We start from the raw sequence: 21,767 nt of genomic DNA on the forward strand, positions 1-21,767 counted from the left end.
GTGAATTACAATATTCTGCATTAGCATATTTGCAACAATCCTTACATACTCTATGTAATCTGTGTATAACTGACATAAACGTCAACTTCCTAAAGCTGTCAACAAAACTGTTTTTAGGAAATTAAAAGCTCTTCTCAGGATAGTTTATATTATTTTTCCAACTGATATGCATAGGATGTAATTTCCTTAAAGGTGGATCGATTTTATCGCACTCTCTTCAATCCAAAAAACCCAGTTACTTATTTGTGTAGATGTAGATTATTCGAATGAATCATCGAACGGACGTTGCCACCAGTGCCTTGATAAATACGTTGCAGTGTGCATTGACACTGACGTCTGCGCAATAATGGATTTATTATTAAAACAGGGTGAGTATTTAACTGAATAAAATATGTTCAGAATTAAGTTTATAGTATGTTTTGTATGTATAGACAGATCTTGTAATGTTACAATATGGGACTTGCGAGTATTCGGAGAAGTTGCGCATTTGTAATGAAGAACTTTGTCAAGGCCGCGCTCCGTGCTGTCCCGTACCTGGCACTCGGTTGATGTGAAGTTAAACGTTTGTAGACGCCTCGCCCCTCGGTGGGTGGATCGCGATAAAGTTATCAATATTATCGGGTCCAATGTTGATATGTGACATGAAAGCGACAATTTGTGTCGGTCAGTTAACAGTTTAAGCGAGATCTTCCCCGCGGCAACATCCTGATTGCAATTAGTGAGGCAGTGTTTTGTTTGTCACAGTTAAGCGAATTATCAGTTGACCAGCTGATAAGTGTAGCATTTTTGTTATGGTGTTTTAGTTTTTCCTCCTGTGAAGTTGTGTTAATTGCAGGTTTGTAATATTTCAGTTTTTGTATAATTATCCTTATAAATCGTTTCTTTCAAATAATCAAGTACTTCAGATTGATTGTTTTTAATTTTTGCATAATAAACTCCACATCATTACAGGAGTGGATTATTTTTAAAATGAGCAAGAAGAGGGTTACTCATATTATGCATTTAAATTAAATTTACAAATAAAAACATTCAACTATTCTGCATTCTTAATTGAATTTTTAGGGTATCTGAATACGATTGAGCAATGATTATGATATGGTTTATTTTGACAATCTATCTATAAGATTATATATTAATAAATATTGATATATTTTATTTTTTATATTGATATATTATTATAAAGTTCGATTGACAATAAACAAATGGATTAATTAGTCTGAACTATCTAATTTATTTTTATCAATCAGCTGAGATTATGGGCCTTAATCTTGACAAACAAAATAATGACTAAGTTCCTACTTATATATTTATTGATTAGATTGTTCCATAAATTACTATATAGACTAGAAAGTAGCAAAATTATTGTATGACTCACAATGACATTGAAAATTCATATCAGACAATATTTTATAAAGTTTTTTATTTAGTAAAGTTTCTAATATTACTGCAATGACTATTGTTTCAATCTAATTGTTTCAGTAATTGGTAGCGTATTGGTAGCATGGTTACATAAACATTATTATGCAATGGTCTTCATTGCCCTTAAAGAATCAATTTATCTTACAGGGTATATAATTTGTATGGTTCCTCAAAGTGGGACATGTACTCTTTGGGGTATGTCAGTTTATCATAGTAGGTTCACAAGTAAATTAATATATAAATGTATAAAATCATGATAAATGGCTTGTCAATATTATAGAGTGACCCGGTAAACGTTGTGTTGCCATATAAATAAAAAAAATGTTAAGGGTGAACAACCCTTATCGCTTAGGGGTATGAAAAATAGATAGTAGCCAATTCTCAGATATACTGAATATGCATATAAAATTTGGAGAAAATAGGTAAAGCCGTTTTGGAGGAGTACAGTAACTAACATTGTGACACAAGAATTTTATAAGAAGTTGAATTGTGCATTTTAATAAACACAACCATAAATCCTCACTCTATTGTTGATTACATTTCTTGCATTTTATATTGTATTTTATAAATTTATATTGTTATGTACAGGTGAAAGACCTGAGAACAAATATTATTTGACTTTGATATGTAAATCTTGCCTGAATGAATCTGCCAAGAATCAAATTCTGCTCTGGTAGAATATTGTGTGTATAAAGCCACTTAATATTACTCCAGTTTCATGTTCACATCTTAATTGTTTTAATATTAATTTACTCATATATCCAGCATTAAAATTATTCATATCATTATTAAAAAAAATCATAAGCAATTTCATGTGGAAACTGTTTATATAGTAATTGATTTTTTTTAATTAAAAAAAAATATATTTTAAATCATACTTCAATTACATTTTTACATTACTATTGCGAAAGTGAATCTCAGTTCAGATAGATAATATTATTTTTAAGCAACTTGGCATTGTTTCAATTAGATGTGGCAATTATTTGTGCAAAAAGATATGCAGTCAATAATTGCTTTTGAGGTGGCTTCAGTGCGGTAGATTAATTTTATAGAGACTTATTCGTTTCCATTCTAATTGTGTTGTAGGATATAATTGTGTAATTTCAAACCTTACTTACGAAAAATATCAGACGACAGTATTTGATTTGACGATTTTATATAAGTAATGTTAAAAACTCGAAATCCACTTTCCTATCACGAGTGATCACCGTACAGGAACAATACTGTTACAGAAATATTTAATCAATAAATCCACGTATTTCCCTGACACATTTGCGACAGTAAAAACTCGATGTTTGTAAGTAACTGTACTCGCAAACAGAAGGTTATTAATTTAAAATTTGACAATTATATAACAAATTTGGCTTAATCTTACATGTTTTTGTTTGTCCCCAGATATGAATGGTCCATACATACCAGCTCTGAATGTTCCATGCAGACGAGCTCCGGCGGTGCCGGCGAACCGCGTGAACCGTTACTCTCCTGTTACGAATTGGAACGATGATCCATTTGGAGCCGATGTGTTCGAACCAACGCCACAATTTTCACAAAAGAAGAAGCCGCCGCCGCGTCCTCCGCCACCAAAAGTGTTCAAACAACCAGACGTCCCAGTGAAACCGTCCCATTTTATACGAAAGCCCACAGTGCTGTCTTCCTTATTATCCCGTAAAAGTAAGAATGTCGCGAATCAACCTCCCAGCCATCAACAAGTACAACAGCAAGGTTTCGCCGTCGATTTTGGTAGTGATGTGGACGCGAACAAAATGTTTCCAAAATGCGAGCGAGTGAACGTACAAACTGCTTCCTTAATAGACTTGTCTTCGCCTCCCAGCTCTCCAACTTTCACGACCAGGTCTAGCAGCGATGGTGTCAGCGTGGACAGTTTCGGCTCTGATGCCACAACGTCCACAAATCATCACAGTGCAATAAATGGTGGTAATGCTTCCCAAGCGGAGAGTGGTTTTGAAGACGACTTCGACCTTATTATACAAACCAGGAAACCGATAAACAAAGAGGACACATTGGACGATTTTGGTGTCATCGATCCATTTTCTCCTCAGCCACTAGCAAATAAGCCGCCAATTATGAAAAAGCCAGTATTGAGTATGAGTAAAGATATGTTCGATTCTTCGACCACTGTAAGCAATTACGCAACGTCAACATCCCTCAAGGGGCCCACGATAATTCGAGCGAAACCAGCGAGGCCAAAACCGCCAGAAAATTCAGCGCTTCTAAAGAACACATTTGGCAGCGATTTCCAAATGAATACTATGAATGTGAATACAACAACTCCGATTCAGAAAATTAGCAATGGTTTCGCCGATAGTTTCGTGAGTATATTCATTTTTATTTTAGTTTTAAACGTTCTAATAAAGATAAATCGAATCGTGAACGCTATAACGACAAATATTTCAATTGACTTGCTCAAGTTTCTTGGTATCAAAACAATAGAACGATTCGTGCGTGTTGTTATAAAGTCTATTTAATCGGAAGAGTGGCTAAGAAATTTCACTGTTTTTGTAATAAGAATAATATTATAGTCACAAATAGTTATTTGTGACTATAACATTAGCTATAATTACCGATAAGAATGAGCCTGCATTGCAAACAGAAACATGTAAAGCAAAGATAACACATAGTTTCAAAATGAAATTTCAAATAGTCATTGAAATAGAATAATTATATTTTAAAGCCTTTACAATACTAAAGTCTACCTTCTGAATAGTCTGTAGCAAAAACTACATAACTAAAAATACACTTAGTTTTTTGGTCAAATTAGTATTTGACTTCATTAGTACAATTGAACCAATTAAACTGTAAATGACGTAGTTTCCAGAAAGACCAGTTATTAAGCGAATTTAAAATTTGAGGAAGTAAAAACGTGAAATTTAATTTTTTACCTTCATAATTAAAAGAACGATGTTGTTTTTTTGTTGTTATCAAGAACGCTTCAGATTTTTTGACATGCATCTAAACCGCGAATTCAAGAACAATATTAATCATTTGGTAGGTAACCTTGAGTTTTATAATTACGTGAATAATCGAAATACATTCAGTGTGTTACGTAAGTACTAAGTATCATTAGTGTCTTGACTGTGTGAATCATGTTGCCATTGAAGATTTGAAATGGATTATTTAATATGCTAAGTTTGAATAATAGTAGGACCAGTAAGTATGGTTAGTAAATAATTGGCCAAGTGCAATTTGAACCCATAACTGAGGGTTCCGTACCACCATATTTTTAGTATTGGTTGTTATAGCGGTCACCATTATAAATACTTTATATATTTCAAGTGTATCTATTACGGTTTAGGAGATAGAGCACTATGACCGACAAACAGACGGACAGACAGCAGACACTTAGTAATAGGGTTCCGTTTTTACCCTATGGATACGGAACCCTAAAAGGTGCAACACCGCCTCTACGCCTATTTCTAGCGTTCAACGAAGCAATTCTACGCTTCAGAGAAAGGGGGTTGATCTAGGCTGACTTACATAATATGAGGCGACCATATGAATCAGGTAACCTATTGTATATGGTGTAGGTCACAGATTAAGTGAACTGCGTGATCATTTTCTACTTCCATCTTATAAAAAAGTTATTTAGTTCGAGGCTCTATCGTTGGTATAACACGAAGCGTTGCATGTTCATTGTCTATTATTCTTACTAGTCCACCGCAAATGTATGCTAACTCAACAGTGATACTTTGGTTAACCCTGTTATGAAACAGTGGTATGTAATGAGATTAGTATTTGTTCTCTGATGTTCTCATTCTAATAAGAAATGCGATGATTGCTTAGCTTACAAATTCGGCCTCCTAATTTGGGGTCCGAAGTGATAATCAACCATAGGCCCCTGTTATTTTTAGAGTTAATTTATTAAAGATATTTATAAGATATTACGGCGAGAGAGTAAATTTCCTTTACACACCTAAGAGTCCTTAAAAAATATCGATTTCATGTAATATCTACCAATTCGCACTTGGGCAACGTGGCGTACTGAAATGTTTTCCTCTTGTGAAATCAAAGTGTATCACCCGTTTTATCATGTTTGTTCAATAAGAAAATACCCCGGTTATAATATTCTGACAGATAAAACAGTCAGGCTTCATTGTAACATAATTAAAACATGCTTATCCTTAAATATATAAGAGCGTATATGTGGGCAGCACCGTATACAGATATAAGAAATATGTACATATTATGCAAACGTCAACGTAGAAATTAATTATCACTTGCTAAACGGGGAAGGAAAACATCTTGAGGAAAGCTGCATACCTGAGAGATTTATAAAAAAAATCTCATAGGTATGTGAAGTCTACCAATACGCATTTGGCAAGCGCGGTGGACTATGGCCTAATCCCTCTCATTATGAGAGGAGACCCGTGCCCAGCAGTGGGACAGTAATGGGTTGATGATGATGCAAACGTGAAGTCAGCTAGCTTAAAGTTCTATTTACAATTATTATGCATATTATTATGTTTTAGGATAAGATGTTATTTTCGCGTATAAAAATAATAAACATTAAACAATTCGCGCCTCGCCCTCGCCTCAATCATTTTCCCTGTTCCAAAAACGACGCTAAAAATAGTTGTTTTTGTAATATTCGCCGAGTTATTGTCATCAACCATGTTTTCTCTAGAAAGGCGATCTGTTTTTCTGTCGATATTTCCAGACAGCTCGCAAAAACTGTCCAAGAAAGTTTTTGAAGTATGGTTCATAGTATACGATTTGTTTTAGAATGACCCACCTTTTGAAGCATACCTGGAAAGTAATGGAGGGAAAAGGATTCGTAAAAATGTAAAATGTGTTCTTCTGGAATGCCTGTATAGATAATTTCATTCAGTTATTCGGCTATATGTGAATTAGTGTGACATTTGACGGGGACTTTTTTGTCGAGACACTTCACCATCAAAAGTTTTATCCTTATCTAAATTATTATCATAGTCGATATAAATAGGTACTTTTTTTAATGACTTTTGTAGAGACAGATATAATTATTTAATTTGTACAAAGTTACATATCTAGATTATACAAATGAAATGACGCTATCTATACTGTCGCGCGTAGACAAATTAAATGATTCATGAGTGATATGTAAATTAATTTTTGATTTACTACTGTGAACTATCTGTCATTTGTTATGGTTTTTACATACATTATATTAGCTTCACTTGTATGTTTGTCAGTGAGTAACTCCTTTATTCAGTAGAAAGAGATCAACATACATCCTTATCTTACCGTGCATGTATGAAAAAATGAAATAGAATACCGAAAGCTTTTTAATTGATTTTATCATAAAAGCGTGTTTTTTAGTTTTTTGAACTATATTTATTTAGTACTGATTAATGACCATTTGTTTATCCGACAATAACATGACTATAGTCTGATTCATAATTAGTTGTCCAAAATATAAACAACCAAATGTCACTGTCAAAATTAATACAACAACAAAAACTTTAACAAACTCAACAAAAAACGAAAACTTTACAATTATTCACAATTTAACGAACGCGCTATGAAAACGATGATATATTCAAGTTAGATTACAGTCACGAAAATGAATAAAATCAGTTACGAAACTTAAAAATGACAGCACAAGAAATGTTTTGGGTTACCATTATCACATTTTAATTTTCTACCATAAACCTTGTTTTTTATTACTATTACTGTATAGAACGAAATTGAAGTAATATAAATATTAGAAAATGTGAATTGATATTAATTTATTTAGATTATTATTATATTATTGTTGTATTAATTTAATATTGTCAAAAATAAGAACCTACCATTTGAAACGTATTTTCTTGATAGGTTGTTGACCTTTGTTTACATTTTGGACACCTAATTATGAATCAGACTATATATATAACTATATAACCATTGCAGGACTCAAAACCATTCAGTTGGGACGAAGGTTCTCCAGAACGGGAAAGCTCACCGCCGATGCCATCCATTCCTCCACCACCTCCACCGCCTATCGTGGACGAGGACTTACCAGTGGTGTGGTCCGAGGAAGTGCCAGACTTCGCCTTCCCCGAGGTTGCGGAGTCCCCACCGTCCGAAGAAGAGGCGGAGCCCTACGCCGTAGCGCTGTTCGATTACTTCACCGACCATCCGGACGATTTATGTTTTTCGGTGAGTGTTTTGCTCTTAACAACATTTCGACGTTCCTAATTGTGTAAATAATTGCCTTGTTTGTTTTTCGGTGCCATTTTAGTTAGCGGTACAGAATTTCTTCATAATTTTCTCAGTGCATGGTGAAGTAGATAGGCTATCCAATCGAATAAAATCACATCAATCAAAAGATATGACATCAATAATTAAACAAGACAAATATTTTCATATTTGAATGAGTTGAAACGTTATCATAATGTGGAAAATCCTTACATACAGACATTGTACTGTAAGAGCGCATTTGTCATTCGCCATTCAGTAAAAAATTTCAACGATAATAGTCTAGAGCTCGGAACGTCCGAGGCACCATTAGAGGCTAATGCCCTCAATTATATCGTAATTTATCGTCCTTAACTTTGATTGCTATAATTTATAAATAGTACCTATCTTCTTTTATAATACAGCAGACGAGCATGCAATCCACCTGATAGTAAGTGGCTACTTCTGCCCATGGACATCTGTAATCAACCCCAGATAGGGTATTCAGATAGGGTAGCAGAGGTCGGCCACAGATGCGCCGCTACCCCTGAGGACCAAGCTGGAACGCCTCGAAGAATATGTATGTGTGATTGTGTGTATCTTACCACACCCTTCAAACCAGAACACAACAGCATTTAAAACTGCTGTGGCAGAAATAGGTGTGGCGGTGGTGCCGCCGGAGTCGAACCACCAAGGGTTCTACCATCTTCAAACTCGTTGACTTATGAACGAAATAAATATGAAAAAAAAGTAACGCAATGAAAAAGTCCTTTGTCAACTCTGTATGTTTATTTAGTATTCCGATTGCGTTCACAGATAACCATATCTGTGGTTTACTTTCTATTTTCTTATTATCATATCTATAAATTAATATGTGTACATCTAAAATTGTTGCATGCTTTTTAATATTTAACATAAATGGAGTAGGGACATGGAATGAGTCATAATTATATCATTCAAATTATACTATACAATAGTTATATGGTGCATTGAAAAAATGCGTGGGTGTTGTCGTTTAGATAGGTAATACAAGTGATATACGTAATTTTATCCCAAAATATACGTTTTTAACCAGTAAAATGAAACAATCTTGATCACGTTCATGGCTGCATGAGCGTAGTTTCCTTTGTCTATCCTTCAAGGTAAAACAATGCAAAAATAAATACTTAGCGCTGTATGTTCATTTTCTGGTCGAATTTAGACCATTTTACTAACACCCATCATTAATAATGAACCTATGTAATGTCTATCCAATCCAATGTCCAATGTGAAATTTGTCTAGAATTTGACAAATATCTAATTTTGCTAGGCAAAAATTAGGTAGATTAATATGTTAAGCTTCTTAAGGAATATAAATTTTTGGACATTTTATTTACAAACTATTTTTCTTTTAACAAAGACAACTTTTTAACAAAAGGCAAATTCCTTTGCGACTATCGTAATGCACGTATCATTAACTCTGATTTTATTATCTTTGTTATGTTTAATTTGTTTACTAATCAATATATTCTTTACTGTATATTATATCATTATTAGTCTACATTAAATACGCAATAAGCAATCAATATGATGTACATGACCTATTAACATCGTTGAATTAATGTTAATAAACTCGGTATCGTTTAACGTAACCACAATGCTTTATCACCCGACTGCAAGTAACCGTTATGTTTTTCGCGCTTTATTTTTGTATATTTATTCTTAAAAAAAAAAACAAAATTCAAATCTAATTTATTCTAAACTAGCTAACTTTGTACCGAAATCTAAATCAAAATGTCAAAATCTATTTATCAAATATATTTCGTATAAAATATAGCCTATGTTACTCGTGGATAATGTAGCTTTCGAATGGTGAAAGAATTTTTTAAATCGGTCTAGTAGTTTTTTAGCCTATTGATTACAACCAACCAAACAAAGAAAGTTTTCCTATTTATAATATTAGTGTAGATTAATTAATATAGAACACTTTTTGAAAGTCAACACAACTACCACCGCTTCGGAAGCTGTTTCGCTATGGAGAAGCGGCGAAAGAAACTCTATAAATTTATTATATCATATTGTCCAAATCACTAGAGAGATTTCTATAATTAAGGTCTCGTAAGAGTTGTCTTAATAGTCCAAGTGTTCTTAGATAAGTGTCAAAATATAAACATGATAGCTGCGAGATGGAATTTGTTTGGAGATGTTTTTTAAACAGTGTAGTATGGTTATCAATTAAAATCACAGTATGTATCGTCACATGTATCATCTCAGTAGTACTATAAAGGGGTGCCCGCGCTTCAATCGATCGATAGTAGAATGGATCAGTCGACATAGATTTACGATCTAGAAGATCTACTCTCGCGGATACCGATCTATGGTAAACTGATATATCGGTCGACAATGTCTGAATCATTTACCTATCGTAGATTGACCGGAATGCATCGAATAGCAATAGCTACATATAGGTCGATCGATTGGGATCGCCGATTCACGATCGATTCGTGTGTGAGCTCCTAAAAACAATGTGGAATACGCGTTTTAAAATATTACATGTGTGCGATTCCTACCTACATTTTAGGCAAGCAATTTTTTTTTTATTATTTGCATTATTCTTAAGTTGTGTTATCCATTCCTGGTTTGTAGCTCCTGGGGTTTTCGTATGACTGTTTGTTTTTGAATGCATGGCATGTAGCCAAATGCTCTACTATTTTTAGATGATTCATATGAATGTTTTGTTTTGTCAATATTTCGCGTTTTAACCACAACTTAGTAAAAGTTCATGGGCATTTCTGGCATGGGCAAGCAATAAACATGCATGCAGAGCTACAGGCGTGATGCGTTGCATCTTTTAAGAGAATAGATTTAGATCTTTAAAAACCAAGGAATATACTATATTTGCTACTATAATATATAAATAAGTACAGATGCTACTTTTAATTTTGATCCTTATACAAATCTAGTTCATTAGGCTGTCCGAATATTATAGAAGTTAGCGATTTTCTATATTTTTTACACAATATTTGATTTATCCATAGCTTTATCTCGTTCACGGGCAAACAAAACAGTTTTAAATAATAAAAATGACCTACAATATGTTAGCCGCCATGACATTAATTACACGCTTGCTTCATGAAAACCGGGTGATTAGTTAAGCCGTAAAACTGGACCATACAAACATACTGACTTGTACATTAATAACGTCATTTTTTATTAAAAGCGAAGTAACCAACGAGCATGCAGTCCACATGATGGTAAGCGGTCACTCCCGCCCATGGACTCTATAATCAATCCATATAGATCAGGGGTGCTATCTAAACCCGATCTCAGGTGCATTTCTTGCCGCTCATGACGCATTTCCACTTTTCTATGTGTCGACCATGGACTATGGTTCGACCATATCTGATCCATTTAAATAGGCATTATTGCTTACCTTTTTGCTTCTTTTAAAACGTTCACATTGGTAGCATTCTTTGATTTTTTACAATAAAAATAGAGACCATCTGCAAAAGTAGCAAAAAAGTTCATACTTGAGTTCCTCCTACAAATATAATGACGGAAAAAATGCATAACTATCATCCGCGAAGTGGGAAAATCATACAAAGACTTGAATGTGTTGAATTGACTTGAATTTATTTTTGTGTCATATAAAATTAAAAATCATCCGTTACATACCTACTAAATATGTATTCAATATGAAATATAATGAGAACATTCTAGACAAAAGAACAATTAAAGAAAACTGTTATATGTTAATAACGGTTGCAAATAGTTATTTTAATGTTAAAACGTGGCAATTTTTTTCCGTTTCGTACACATGAGTATGACATCATGAAGGCCAGGTGTCTAGTTTAATTGACTGTATTATAAATATACATTCTTTGAACACTGAATTTGTGGAATCGTGCTATCCTAAAACTTTGACAGGATTGTTGGTTCGTTAATAATTCTTTACTATCGTAATGCTAGGCAGTGGTGGCCTCTCATCGTGTGGGGGGCTTAGGCTATAGTAAAAAAGGCTATAGTCCATCACGCTGGTCTAACACAGATTGGTAGTAGACTTCATACACCTTTGAGATTTATTTTAACGATTTCTCAAGTGATTCTCACGATGTTTTTCTTCGCCGTTAAACCCATACGCACGGCACACAAGCAAGTAGTAATTATAAGATTATAACACATACATACCTTCACGTCACACAAATCTTTTAAAAGTTTGACCCCTCAGATTGAGAGGATGAATTTTAAACCACTGTAGCTGATCGTTTGATGCGCAATATTATCTGAATACTAATCGTAGTATACCTATTACCTACGGTTCATATTCTTTAAGATGTTTGTATATACTTAGCGATATGCAACTCATTGTCACGATGATTTAACCCGTTGGATCTGTTGACTCGGCTTTATCTAAACAAGCATCAGTTTTGTTCATAAGCGCTGTATTACTCACGGACGAAGTTATTAGGATGTTTGAAACAGTTACGCCATTTGTAAATCAATTAATATATCACACGTGTTTTGTTATTATTCGTTTTATATATTTCTATGAGTATGAATACAAAAAATAAAATTCAGAAATAGCAGAAAACTGTTATATAGTATTTGAATTTAATTTTGTAATATGTGTTATTCTTTTCCATTCAATTTTTTTTTCTTTTTTTTTTTATAATATAAGAGTAGCAGACGAGCATGCAGTCCACCTGATGGTAAGTGGCTACTGCCACCCATGGACATCTGTAATAAACCCCAGATAGGATTAGATATTCCTACCTGAGGTCGGCCACAGATGCGCCGCTACCCCTGAGGACTAAGCTGGAATGCCTCAGAATAGTCTTTCTTCCTTACCACACCCTTCAAACCGGAACACAGCAGCACTTAACACTGCAGTTATTAGGTAGAAATAGGTGTGGCGGTGGTGCCGCCGGAGTCGAACCACAAAGGGTTCTACCATTGTGATGATTGAATTTCTTCAAAATTCAATTATCACATTTTCTTCCGGCCCCTTTGGGGTTCAAATATAAGAACAGCAAATTATATTGCTATACTATTATAGAATAATAAACCTATTTATTTACCTTAAAACTAACATCTGTTCCCAATTAAAGTTAAACTAGAATTTGCACTTAATTATTGATAAATAAACGGACAAATTATATTAAAACACTTGAATTTCGACGTGAATATAAACAAATATTTTTATAAAGTTTTATTCACGTTTTTCAAGCCGTATAAATTGTAATATACTCTTATAATAAGTACTCCTATGTACGTTCGTAATACAGGAACATTAGTAAGGAAACTTGTAGTTTTATTCCATAAATAGCCGGCCACGCTTGTCATTAGGCTCCGTGAATTGAACCTTGTAAATCATTTCCGATTACGCTCGATAGTGTCGCAAGTCTAATTTCTGTATATAATGTGATAGATGTAGGTTTAAATTAGCGCACTAGTATATGTTATATTATTATTTATTATTAAAATTAAATATTATGAACAATTTCATTGTACATTATAAATATTTATCTTTATAAAATCACTTTCTGTATGTATAGTATGTTTCTGGAGATAAAAACAATTGAAGTGATTTTTGGGGACTCAAACGGGACACCATTTATAAATTTTTAATTTCTAATGTAGTAAAAGATTAATATCCGTTAAAATACAATATTCGTTTGCTACGAGCATATAAAAAGTTACTATAGTTAAAGGTGTAATTAGAGAGATAAAAAGATGTTGACAGAAATAAACGTAAGTCTTATATTAATTTCGGATTGCTAGGCCTAAAATGTGTTTATTTCTTCCATTTTTTTCCTTGTGATCTCCACACTTTCTATTTCACACATAAATATATTTCTTTGTACATTATCTATGTATCTTTTCTCTGATATACTACATCAAAGCTATATTTCCCAAATATAACATTTTAATAAATAAATTTGGCGATAACTAATGTCGTCGAACTATTTAAAGGTGTTTTGTGAAGTGTACTTAGAATCATGCAGAGCCATTTATCATGTAACAGTGCAAATTTATCATAATTTAATAAAGAAAAAATTACAACTTCGAAAATCAAGCGCTAAATGAATTTTGCGCAATTAGCATGGTTACAATCATTTATTGAATTATAAACATGCTCAAACAAATAAAATGCTAAGTATTTTCTACCGCCTACCTTGACGAAGTGCTGAGTAAGAAGACAAGTGAACTAAATAAAGAGAAACCAAAATGATTGTCTATTAAGTAAAACGTGTCAAAAACGGTTTTTTTAGTCCCCATAACGTTTGAAAGATATCTCTTAGTTCTGGTAGGATATTTTATAAGGCGAGATTGATAAAGAGGTAAAGACTAGTGTCAAATGTTTGCGGTCAGGGTTATTTGAACTAGGTGCTGTTGCTGTGCAACTAAGTTATTGAAATGTAAACATTTACTTGAGGTTCACGGTCAATACGAAATAAAACATCCATCCATAATAGGATATGCTTAAGTGGAGCGGCGGTAAAACTTTTCATGGTTCCACTTTAGAAGCACCATCGCCATACCTACGTTAAACCTTATAACAGTGGTGTTATTTGTTATGGTTTGAAAAGTGTGGCAAGGAAAATACACTTGTACAAGGCATCCCAACTTAATCTTCACTCCTTAGGGAGTGTAACGGATCTGTGAGCGACATCAGGTAGTACTCTAATCTTATGTGGGGATGAGTACACGAATAGATGTTCATGAGCGGCAGTTGCCTTTTACCGTCAGGTGGACTGTCTGTCCACGTCTGTTAAGTTCTGTGATATACAAAATGTATGTTTTTGGCTTAGATATGTATAGATATCTCACCGCCTTTTAATTGAAGAAAGTTATTAAATGGCTCACTATGTGTCAGCCATTTAATGTAAAATGTCTAACTGTTTTCCCATTGCGTCTCCGACTGTCATGGTGTGATTTATGCGGAAAAATGCCGACATGTGCAGCTAAGTGGTGCAAAAACACGAAATTGAAGAAAAGGTGCTGAGAAATATCGTTTCATTCGTAAATGCTTTAAAAACTACATTTTTTTTATATTTTTCAAACACGAAAATAGATGACACACTATTTAATTGTCAAACCTGGTAACATTTTCTTGTTAAGAGTGAGGAATCTTTCCTAAACTATGGTTTTTGGACAGTAAATAATATAATTTCAAAAGTCAACAATACAATAACTTCGATTCCCAACAACATCTGCAAATATTGAGTTACGTATTGACGCAGGTTGTTTACGTCAGGTAATTGTATCGGGTCCGACACGAGCGTGTGACGTGCTCGCCACCCATCTGTGTTGGTACTCGGTACCTACGTAGTACGTGATCATAGATATATTATCCTACTGACGTATATATCTATGTACGTGATAGTAATCAATCTATTTGTTTTGGTGGTCTGTTGGTTGATAAAAATTCTGCGTAGTACTAACGTATGTACAGTCAATAAAATCATGTTGGCTTTGAAAGATAATATCGTTGTAGAAATAAATTTCAGATTGGATGGCAGATGATAAGTCAAATAACGGTTTTACGCTCATTGATCCTCAATAGGATTCCCTGTCTCGGGTGTCATAGACACACACAACCATAACTTACCTTACACACCCAGACATCTAAGTGCATAATTTAGATATCTCTCTGGAACACAAGAACAAATAATTTCATCATCCTGTGCCATTCAAAGCAATTTAATTTAATACATGTCAGACATGTATTTGGATTCAAAACCAGGCTACCTGTTTTTAACATAAGGTTTGTGGGATGTGAGATGTGATCAGCAGTGGGACGTATAAAACATTGCCGCATACCTTTCTCTGAGTTCTAGGTAACAGAGTGTTTTGACTTTTACTATTATTTCATGATTATTTACGATGTCTCCAATTTATTAATAGTGTCATTTTTAACAAGCATTCATAGAACCAATAGAATGGAAAAATAAAAAGTAACAAGTAATTAATTAAAAAAAATCAAAAACCCGACTGCACCAAAAAGGCTGAAGTAGAATTTCCAAAAGCAGTGAAATAGGCATTTCATTATTTTTATCCAGAAAGCCAAATACAAAGTTTCATAGTAGGTATCTGCTTCAAAAACAAAAAATGTTCAAACAATATTATCCTATTTTATTTTATCCTCGTAGTGTTCATTTACGCTATATAAAGAACCTATGTGTAAAATTCCAGCACGCTTAAGTTCAGCGGTTTCCCTTTGCGTTGATCTCTGGCACATCAACTCTCTCATTTAGTCAGACAGTCATCTCGATGTGTATATACGAGTATATATGTACTAGCTAACCCGGCAAACGTTGTGTTGCCATATAAATAAAAAAAATATTAAGGATGAACAACCCTTATCACTTAGGTGTAAAAAAAATAGATAGTGGCCGATTCTCAGACTACTGAATATGTATATAAAATTTGGTGAAAATCGGTGAAGCCGTTTCGGAGGAGTACGGTAACTAACACGAGAATTTTATATATAAGATATATTATATAATGTATGTGTCATCTCCTCTTAATTTCCTTTATTTTGACACCCTACTCGATAGGTTTGGTTAAATTTTTTAAAACGTGTTACTATTTCGCGAAAAAATTCACCATTTACGGTCTATAAAATATATAACTTCAGTAAATCAAAGTTTCGGTCCTTATTTTACCTCGTTAGAGGTAGCATTTCATTATTTTTATCCAACAAGCCTGATACAAAATGTCATAGTGTTTGCTTCAAAATTGACGATAGTTCAAATGAACTTTTAACCCTTATTTTACCCTCTACGGGGTTGATTCGGAGGGGGATAAATAAGTGCGTCCTTGTTCCTATCCAGAAAGCCAAATACAAAATTTTATAGTAGTTGCTTCAAAATTAAAGGATTTCAAAAAAACTGTTTTCCCCTATTTTACCCTCTTAAGGGTAGAATTTCCAAAAGGCCTTTCTTAGTACTTATTTACGCTATATAGCGAACCTTTGTGCAAAATTTCAGAACTCTAAGTTGAGCGGTGTTGGCTGTACTTTGATTTCTAAAAAATGAAAAAGTCATGTAGTCAGTCAGTCAGTCAGTCACCTTGCCGTTTTATATATATACAAATATGTTTTTATAATCTCCGTTTTATTTCCTTTCATCTGATACCCTACTCAATAGGTTCGGTTAACTTTTTTTTTTAATGTGTTACTATTTCGCGCCAAAAATCCGCCATTTTATTTATTTTTTTCTAACACCTATCTAAGGACAGTCGGGTCATTGAGACGTATATACTGACACCTTAACTGTCGAAATTCATCCAGCCGTTTGTTAGATCGGATCAAATAAAGAAAGACAAACATACAAGATACGCGCGAAAAACATAACCCTTCCTTGGCAGTCGGATAAATAGCCTTATAAACAATAAAAACAAGTAACAGTTATTTCCGTTGCTTTTTCCTATTTGTATATTATATTCGTATCGTTAACGAGGTTGTGCGAATGTCGTTTTAATTTGCAAAAGAACGCGTGTCCATACTCGTGTTGATAAATATGAATATCCATTGGTACAGCTTGTTATCATAACAGGAACTCGGTATCGAACGCCACTTCCATGCGTGTTATTGCATGCATGTTGTGCGAGTGTGAAGCGAACTTTTTTCTTTTATTTTTGTGCGTAATTTATATTATGTAAACCGAGAATAAATTTTGTACTAATGTTTCTTTAATAGCAACAGTACGTACCTAATTGCGCGCTATGTTATATATTAGGGATAGATAAATAATCACCGTGGTAAAGGAAATAGCGTAAATATGACAGAATTCCCGTTGTTTTTAACGACAGTAGGTATAGTTATCGCCATACTGCTAGTCCGCTCTGAAGTTGTTCCGAGCAGGTGTTCATACAATTTGCTATGGCGACGTGATTCATTTCTATATTCAGAGCGGACATGCAGTTTTACGCGGACTATACCTATTGCTGCGCGCTATTGTCTTTTTCTGGATAGGTAAAGGGGCGTGGATCGTGGTAAAGGAAATATGTAGTACCTATAATAATGAAGCGTTCTTAATTAGTCATCAAAGAAGTTTTGCCATTGAGCTACCTCTTGCGCCGCTACTGCGTGCGGTCACGTGCGCAGTTTTGCAATTTTAAGTTTGGGACTCTCTAGAGTTCCTCACGTAATTATTTATTGCAGCTGTCGGCAACCATTTTGGCAACTTGCGCCATATAGTAGCTACATGAGGTTTATCGATCGAATTCGTAAGTAATCTCTAAAGGTCGTCCAGTATAAACATAATTACTTTCTGAAATTTATCGGCGAAAAAAGGACAAAGGTCGTCACGAATAAATTGTCTCTATAATTTGAAGTAAGTTCTAGTTAGATACGCGGGCCGCATGGAGGGGGTTGCGGGCCTAATGCGGTCCGCGGGCCGCGGGTTGGCCAACCTATGATCTTATGTGACAGAGTAGGAAATGCCATGTGTTAAACCTTTATTTACCTATTTATATGTCTGGGTAAAAGTTGTGACCAAGTTATTAATATAAGTCATAATGCATAACTATAGATAAAAATGTAAATGCAATAAAACTGGTTTTTATGTTTTGGTATCATGAGCACTGACTGCATTTTTCCGTCCTTAGGTAAATGTTAGTTTGAAATTATACATAGAACTGCAATATTATTTGTTGAATAGATGATAGTTGAATAGTTGAGATATGGTAGATATCCAATTTATTATGTTCGCTATTGTACGCACGAGTCACCTTGGGCTTCAACAAGCTAATAATCTTATTTGCGTAAAAACGGTCATCTCTTTTATTTTTAACCTAGAAACCGAGTTGCTTTTTTCAATTACACTTGCTGGTTTCTAAAGGTAAAAGCGTGAAATACGATTAGCATTGAAACACAATCACACTGGCCAAAGTTACCAAACGTCGACAGATAACTAATTGTTTTCTATTTAATTTTAGATACGGTAGAACTTTTTTGTTATTGAGACTAAAGTGACCTTGTTTTATAATAACTAATGTGGTACTGATTAGGATGGGCGATCGTTAGTGGCGAAATGTTACGTTTAGTTTCCGTGTTACTGTCGTTAAGGAATCGGTGTTATCTTAACGTAGCTTAACGATAGCAGAGAAACATTTGTATGATTCCACACAATATACGTGGTTAAAAAGTTTGTTATTTTATGTTATAGGTACAATTAAGTTGCTAACTAGACTTCAGTATCTGATGGTATGTGGTCACTGTCACCCATGGACATATGTAACTAACTCCCTATACAACAGTTGTACATGTACATGAAGAAGCGTTGCCACAAAATGCAAACGAATCAGTGATACATCTTAAGATGTTCTCAAATAATGTAAATAGTAAAGTTCATTTGATAAGTAGGTCGAAGCGCAATAAATGGACAATAAAATTTGCATTTTCGATTATATTAATAGAGTTAATAATATTTCCAGGTCAACACGAAGATCAAGTTGATACGGCGAGTCGACGACGAGTGGCTGTACGGTAGCGTGAGGAGCGGCGCGCAGGGACTGTTCCCGTCCAATTACGTCGAGGTCAAGGTACCGCTGCCTAACGAGACCCCTAAACCACCGAGCATCGGACGAGCAAAGGCTCTCTACGACTTCGAACCAGTACAAACGGGAGACCTACGCTTCAGTGTCGGTGACACGATAAACGTCCTCACAAAAATCAACGAGGAATGGTACTTCGGTGAGTGTAACAACATGAAAGGTCAATTCCCCGTAAATTACGTACAAATGAGCTAATAATAACAACTTCCACTGAACCATAAGGAATTAGTTCATTGTTCGTATCATGCGCCCGTGTCGCTGTAATACGCCTTTATTAAATAAGGCTGCTAATGCGCCAACCTTGCGGAATTGTGAATGGCCTTATATGAGAGAATTATGGCGGTAGTGAATACGGCTAGCGAATTAGCTTCATTTTAAATAGCCGAAATTATAGTTTTATTCGAAAATGTTTGTGACGTAATTTATCAATTGTTTTATGTCCACGGTGTATTATAACTAAACAATGCCTGATCTGAATTAATTCTAAATAGTGAATTAGATCTAAATAGTTAATTAAACAATGAAATTGTAAACTTTAATGCTATCTTCCATTATGGTGGGTGTTTTAGTTTTTGATATTTTTCCCGGAATTAAGTTCGATAAGGTATTACAGTCGTGCGAATAACAATTACGCTGTAACAATTGTTTATGTAAATAAGATTACTAAGAAATAAGAATACTGATATTAAATGTGCGGAAAAAATCGGTAATCAATTATTGTACCGATTTTAAGATAATTAAAATTGAAATTACGATTGAGTTCTTTGAGACTGCTTTGAATTTATTACCGGCCATAAGGTTCATGGGTAATTTTTTACATGAACATTCGAGTGACGTATGCGGAACTTTTTATACGAGATTTCCATCGACTTTGTTTTATTTTTCTTACGGTTATATTGTAAAGAAATTTTAATATTCAACTTTATAAGCGATCGAGATTATATGAATGTCGATACGACTCGGAAGTCGGAAGTAATCGTGAAGCCATTGATATGTGTACAATTACTTATTCGCTCTAGTATTGCCATAATATATTAAGTATCCCCTAGTTAGCTTGTTTCATCCGAATGACCAAAAATCTGTATTATTTCAAGTGTTACTGTAAATAATACAAATATGATAATGACTGAATGTAAATTGTGCTTGTGAAAATAATGACTTAATTAATAGATAATGTTTAATATTTAGCTGGTAACTTTGTGTTGTATAAGTATGATCTGATTTATAACGTAAATGCTGTATAAAATGTCTATATTTCTATCTTTGTAATAAAATTGGAAGTATCCATATACTTTGATAACCAAAGTGTGGCTTACTATATTCTGATATTTTTCTTGAAATAATGTACGTATATAATAAAACTGTTATAAGCTTATTTAGGTTAATAAGATACCTGCAAGAAATAAAATATGTTTTGTGTCAATAATAATAGTTTATATTACCTGCTATCAATAGTAATATAAAACATAGAATTTATTAATACAATTAAAAATAATATTACATTTATGTCAATTTATGCAAGTCAATGCAAATAAATATGGCGATCTTTTTCATTTTTTTCTGTTTCAATGTTCCACCAAATATATTTTTTATTTTACTTTGTATCTTAATAACCTAAAGGTAAATGAAGGAAATGTCTCAGACAGTAAGTTGTTCAGATAAAGGAATATTATGAGGCATTTTCGCGAATAATTAATGTAAAAATAATTTTTCATACTTTTGTCAACTATTCAACTATATCAATGTCAACTATATCAACCAAAAATAAAAGTAATTCACGTTGAAGAATTTCCAATTAACACTGGTTCTGATAAACATGTGTTAGTCTAATGTCAAAATAATTGTATTTGTTGGTGTATCGTGTGGTGGTGTATTAAATATTATTTCTCACTAAAAAAGAATGGGAAACTGTATGAAATGCCTCATAATAACAACATGGTATCATTGTGGTAACATGGGTTGCTAGTCTTACAGTCTTGGACTTCGAACGCAATAATTGCATAATATTATAGTCGTTATAAGGTCTTATAGCTGTAGTTTTTTAGTTTAATTTTTATTTTGTAATTTGTAACTAATGTGTCATTTTTTTATTTTAATTACCTAGTTATATTTTTTGGTGGGACCATATTGTTAAGTGCCTTAGTATTTCAGAAATAATGATGTATTATGAAGTTATTTATTAATAAAATAAAATTAATAATAATATTTGTTTGGATTTTGTTACGAACACACATTGCATCTGCAATTTTTGCCCACTTATCAGTACCCTTAGTACGAGTTTTTACGTTTGTTCGAAAACGTTTAACGTTTACAAATTTGCGCATACAGCACCCACGTGGACCATATCGGAACTAAAATTTCGCATCATGTTTTAAATTACAAATATAAATGGAATGCATTTATTTTTACAATTTTAATTTACTTTTGATAGTGTTATAGTTTCGTTTTTGAAACTTATATTGCGAAATTTTAGTTCCGATACACTCCACGAGAGCGCTGTGCGATCGAATTCGTAACGTTGAACGTTTTAGAAGCAAACGTAAAATCTCATACTAAGGCTGTTTGTCCACTGCACCGTCACCGAGCCGATACCGATAATTAATCACGGCGCCGAAGTAGCGTACACATACATTTACTATGGGATGACGGTG

The 21,767-nt window shown here is 33.7% G+C and overlaps 1 protein-coding gene across 2 annotated transcripts; it reads left to right on the forward strand.

Moving 5' to 3' along the window:
* The first annotated feature begins 71 nt into the window (after positions 1-71).
* Positions 72-21,319, forward strand: l(3)05822 (SH3 domain-containing lethal (3) 05822). Of its 2 annotated transcripts, none has more exons than XM_073077302.1 (4): positions 72-368; positions 2,815-3,749; positions 7,309-7,557; positions 18,997-21,319. In XM_073077302.1, the coding sequence occupies exons 1-4, from the start codon at positions 347-349 to the stop codon at positions 19,309-19,311; spliced, it is 1,521 nt and encodes a 506-aa protein (XP_072933403.1). In that variant the 5' UTR covers positions 72-346; the 3' UTR covers positions 19,312-21,319. The 2 variants fall into 2 exon arrangements, with proteins under 2 accessions (XP_072933403.1, XP_072933404.1); XM_073077303.1 differs by lacking the exon at positions 72-368 and adding an exon at positions 525-835.
* Positions 21,320-21,767: the final 448 nt, after the last annotated feature.

This window comes from Epargyreus clarus, unplaced genomic scaffold (assembly GCF_041222505.1).
Source record: "Epargyreus clarus isolate Ecla_fem2 unplaced genomic scaffold, WU_Ecla_fem_2.2 ptg000010l, whole genome shotgun sequence".
Taxonomy (NCBI): Eukaryota; Metazoa; Arthropoda; class Insecta; order Lepidoptera; family Hesperiidae; genus Epargyreus; species Epargyreus clarus.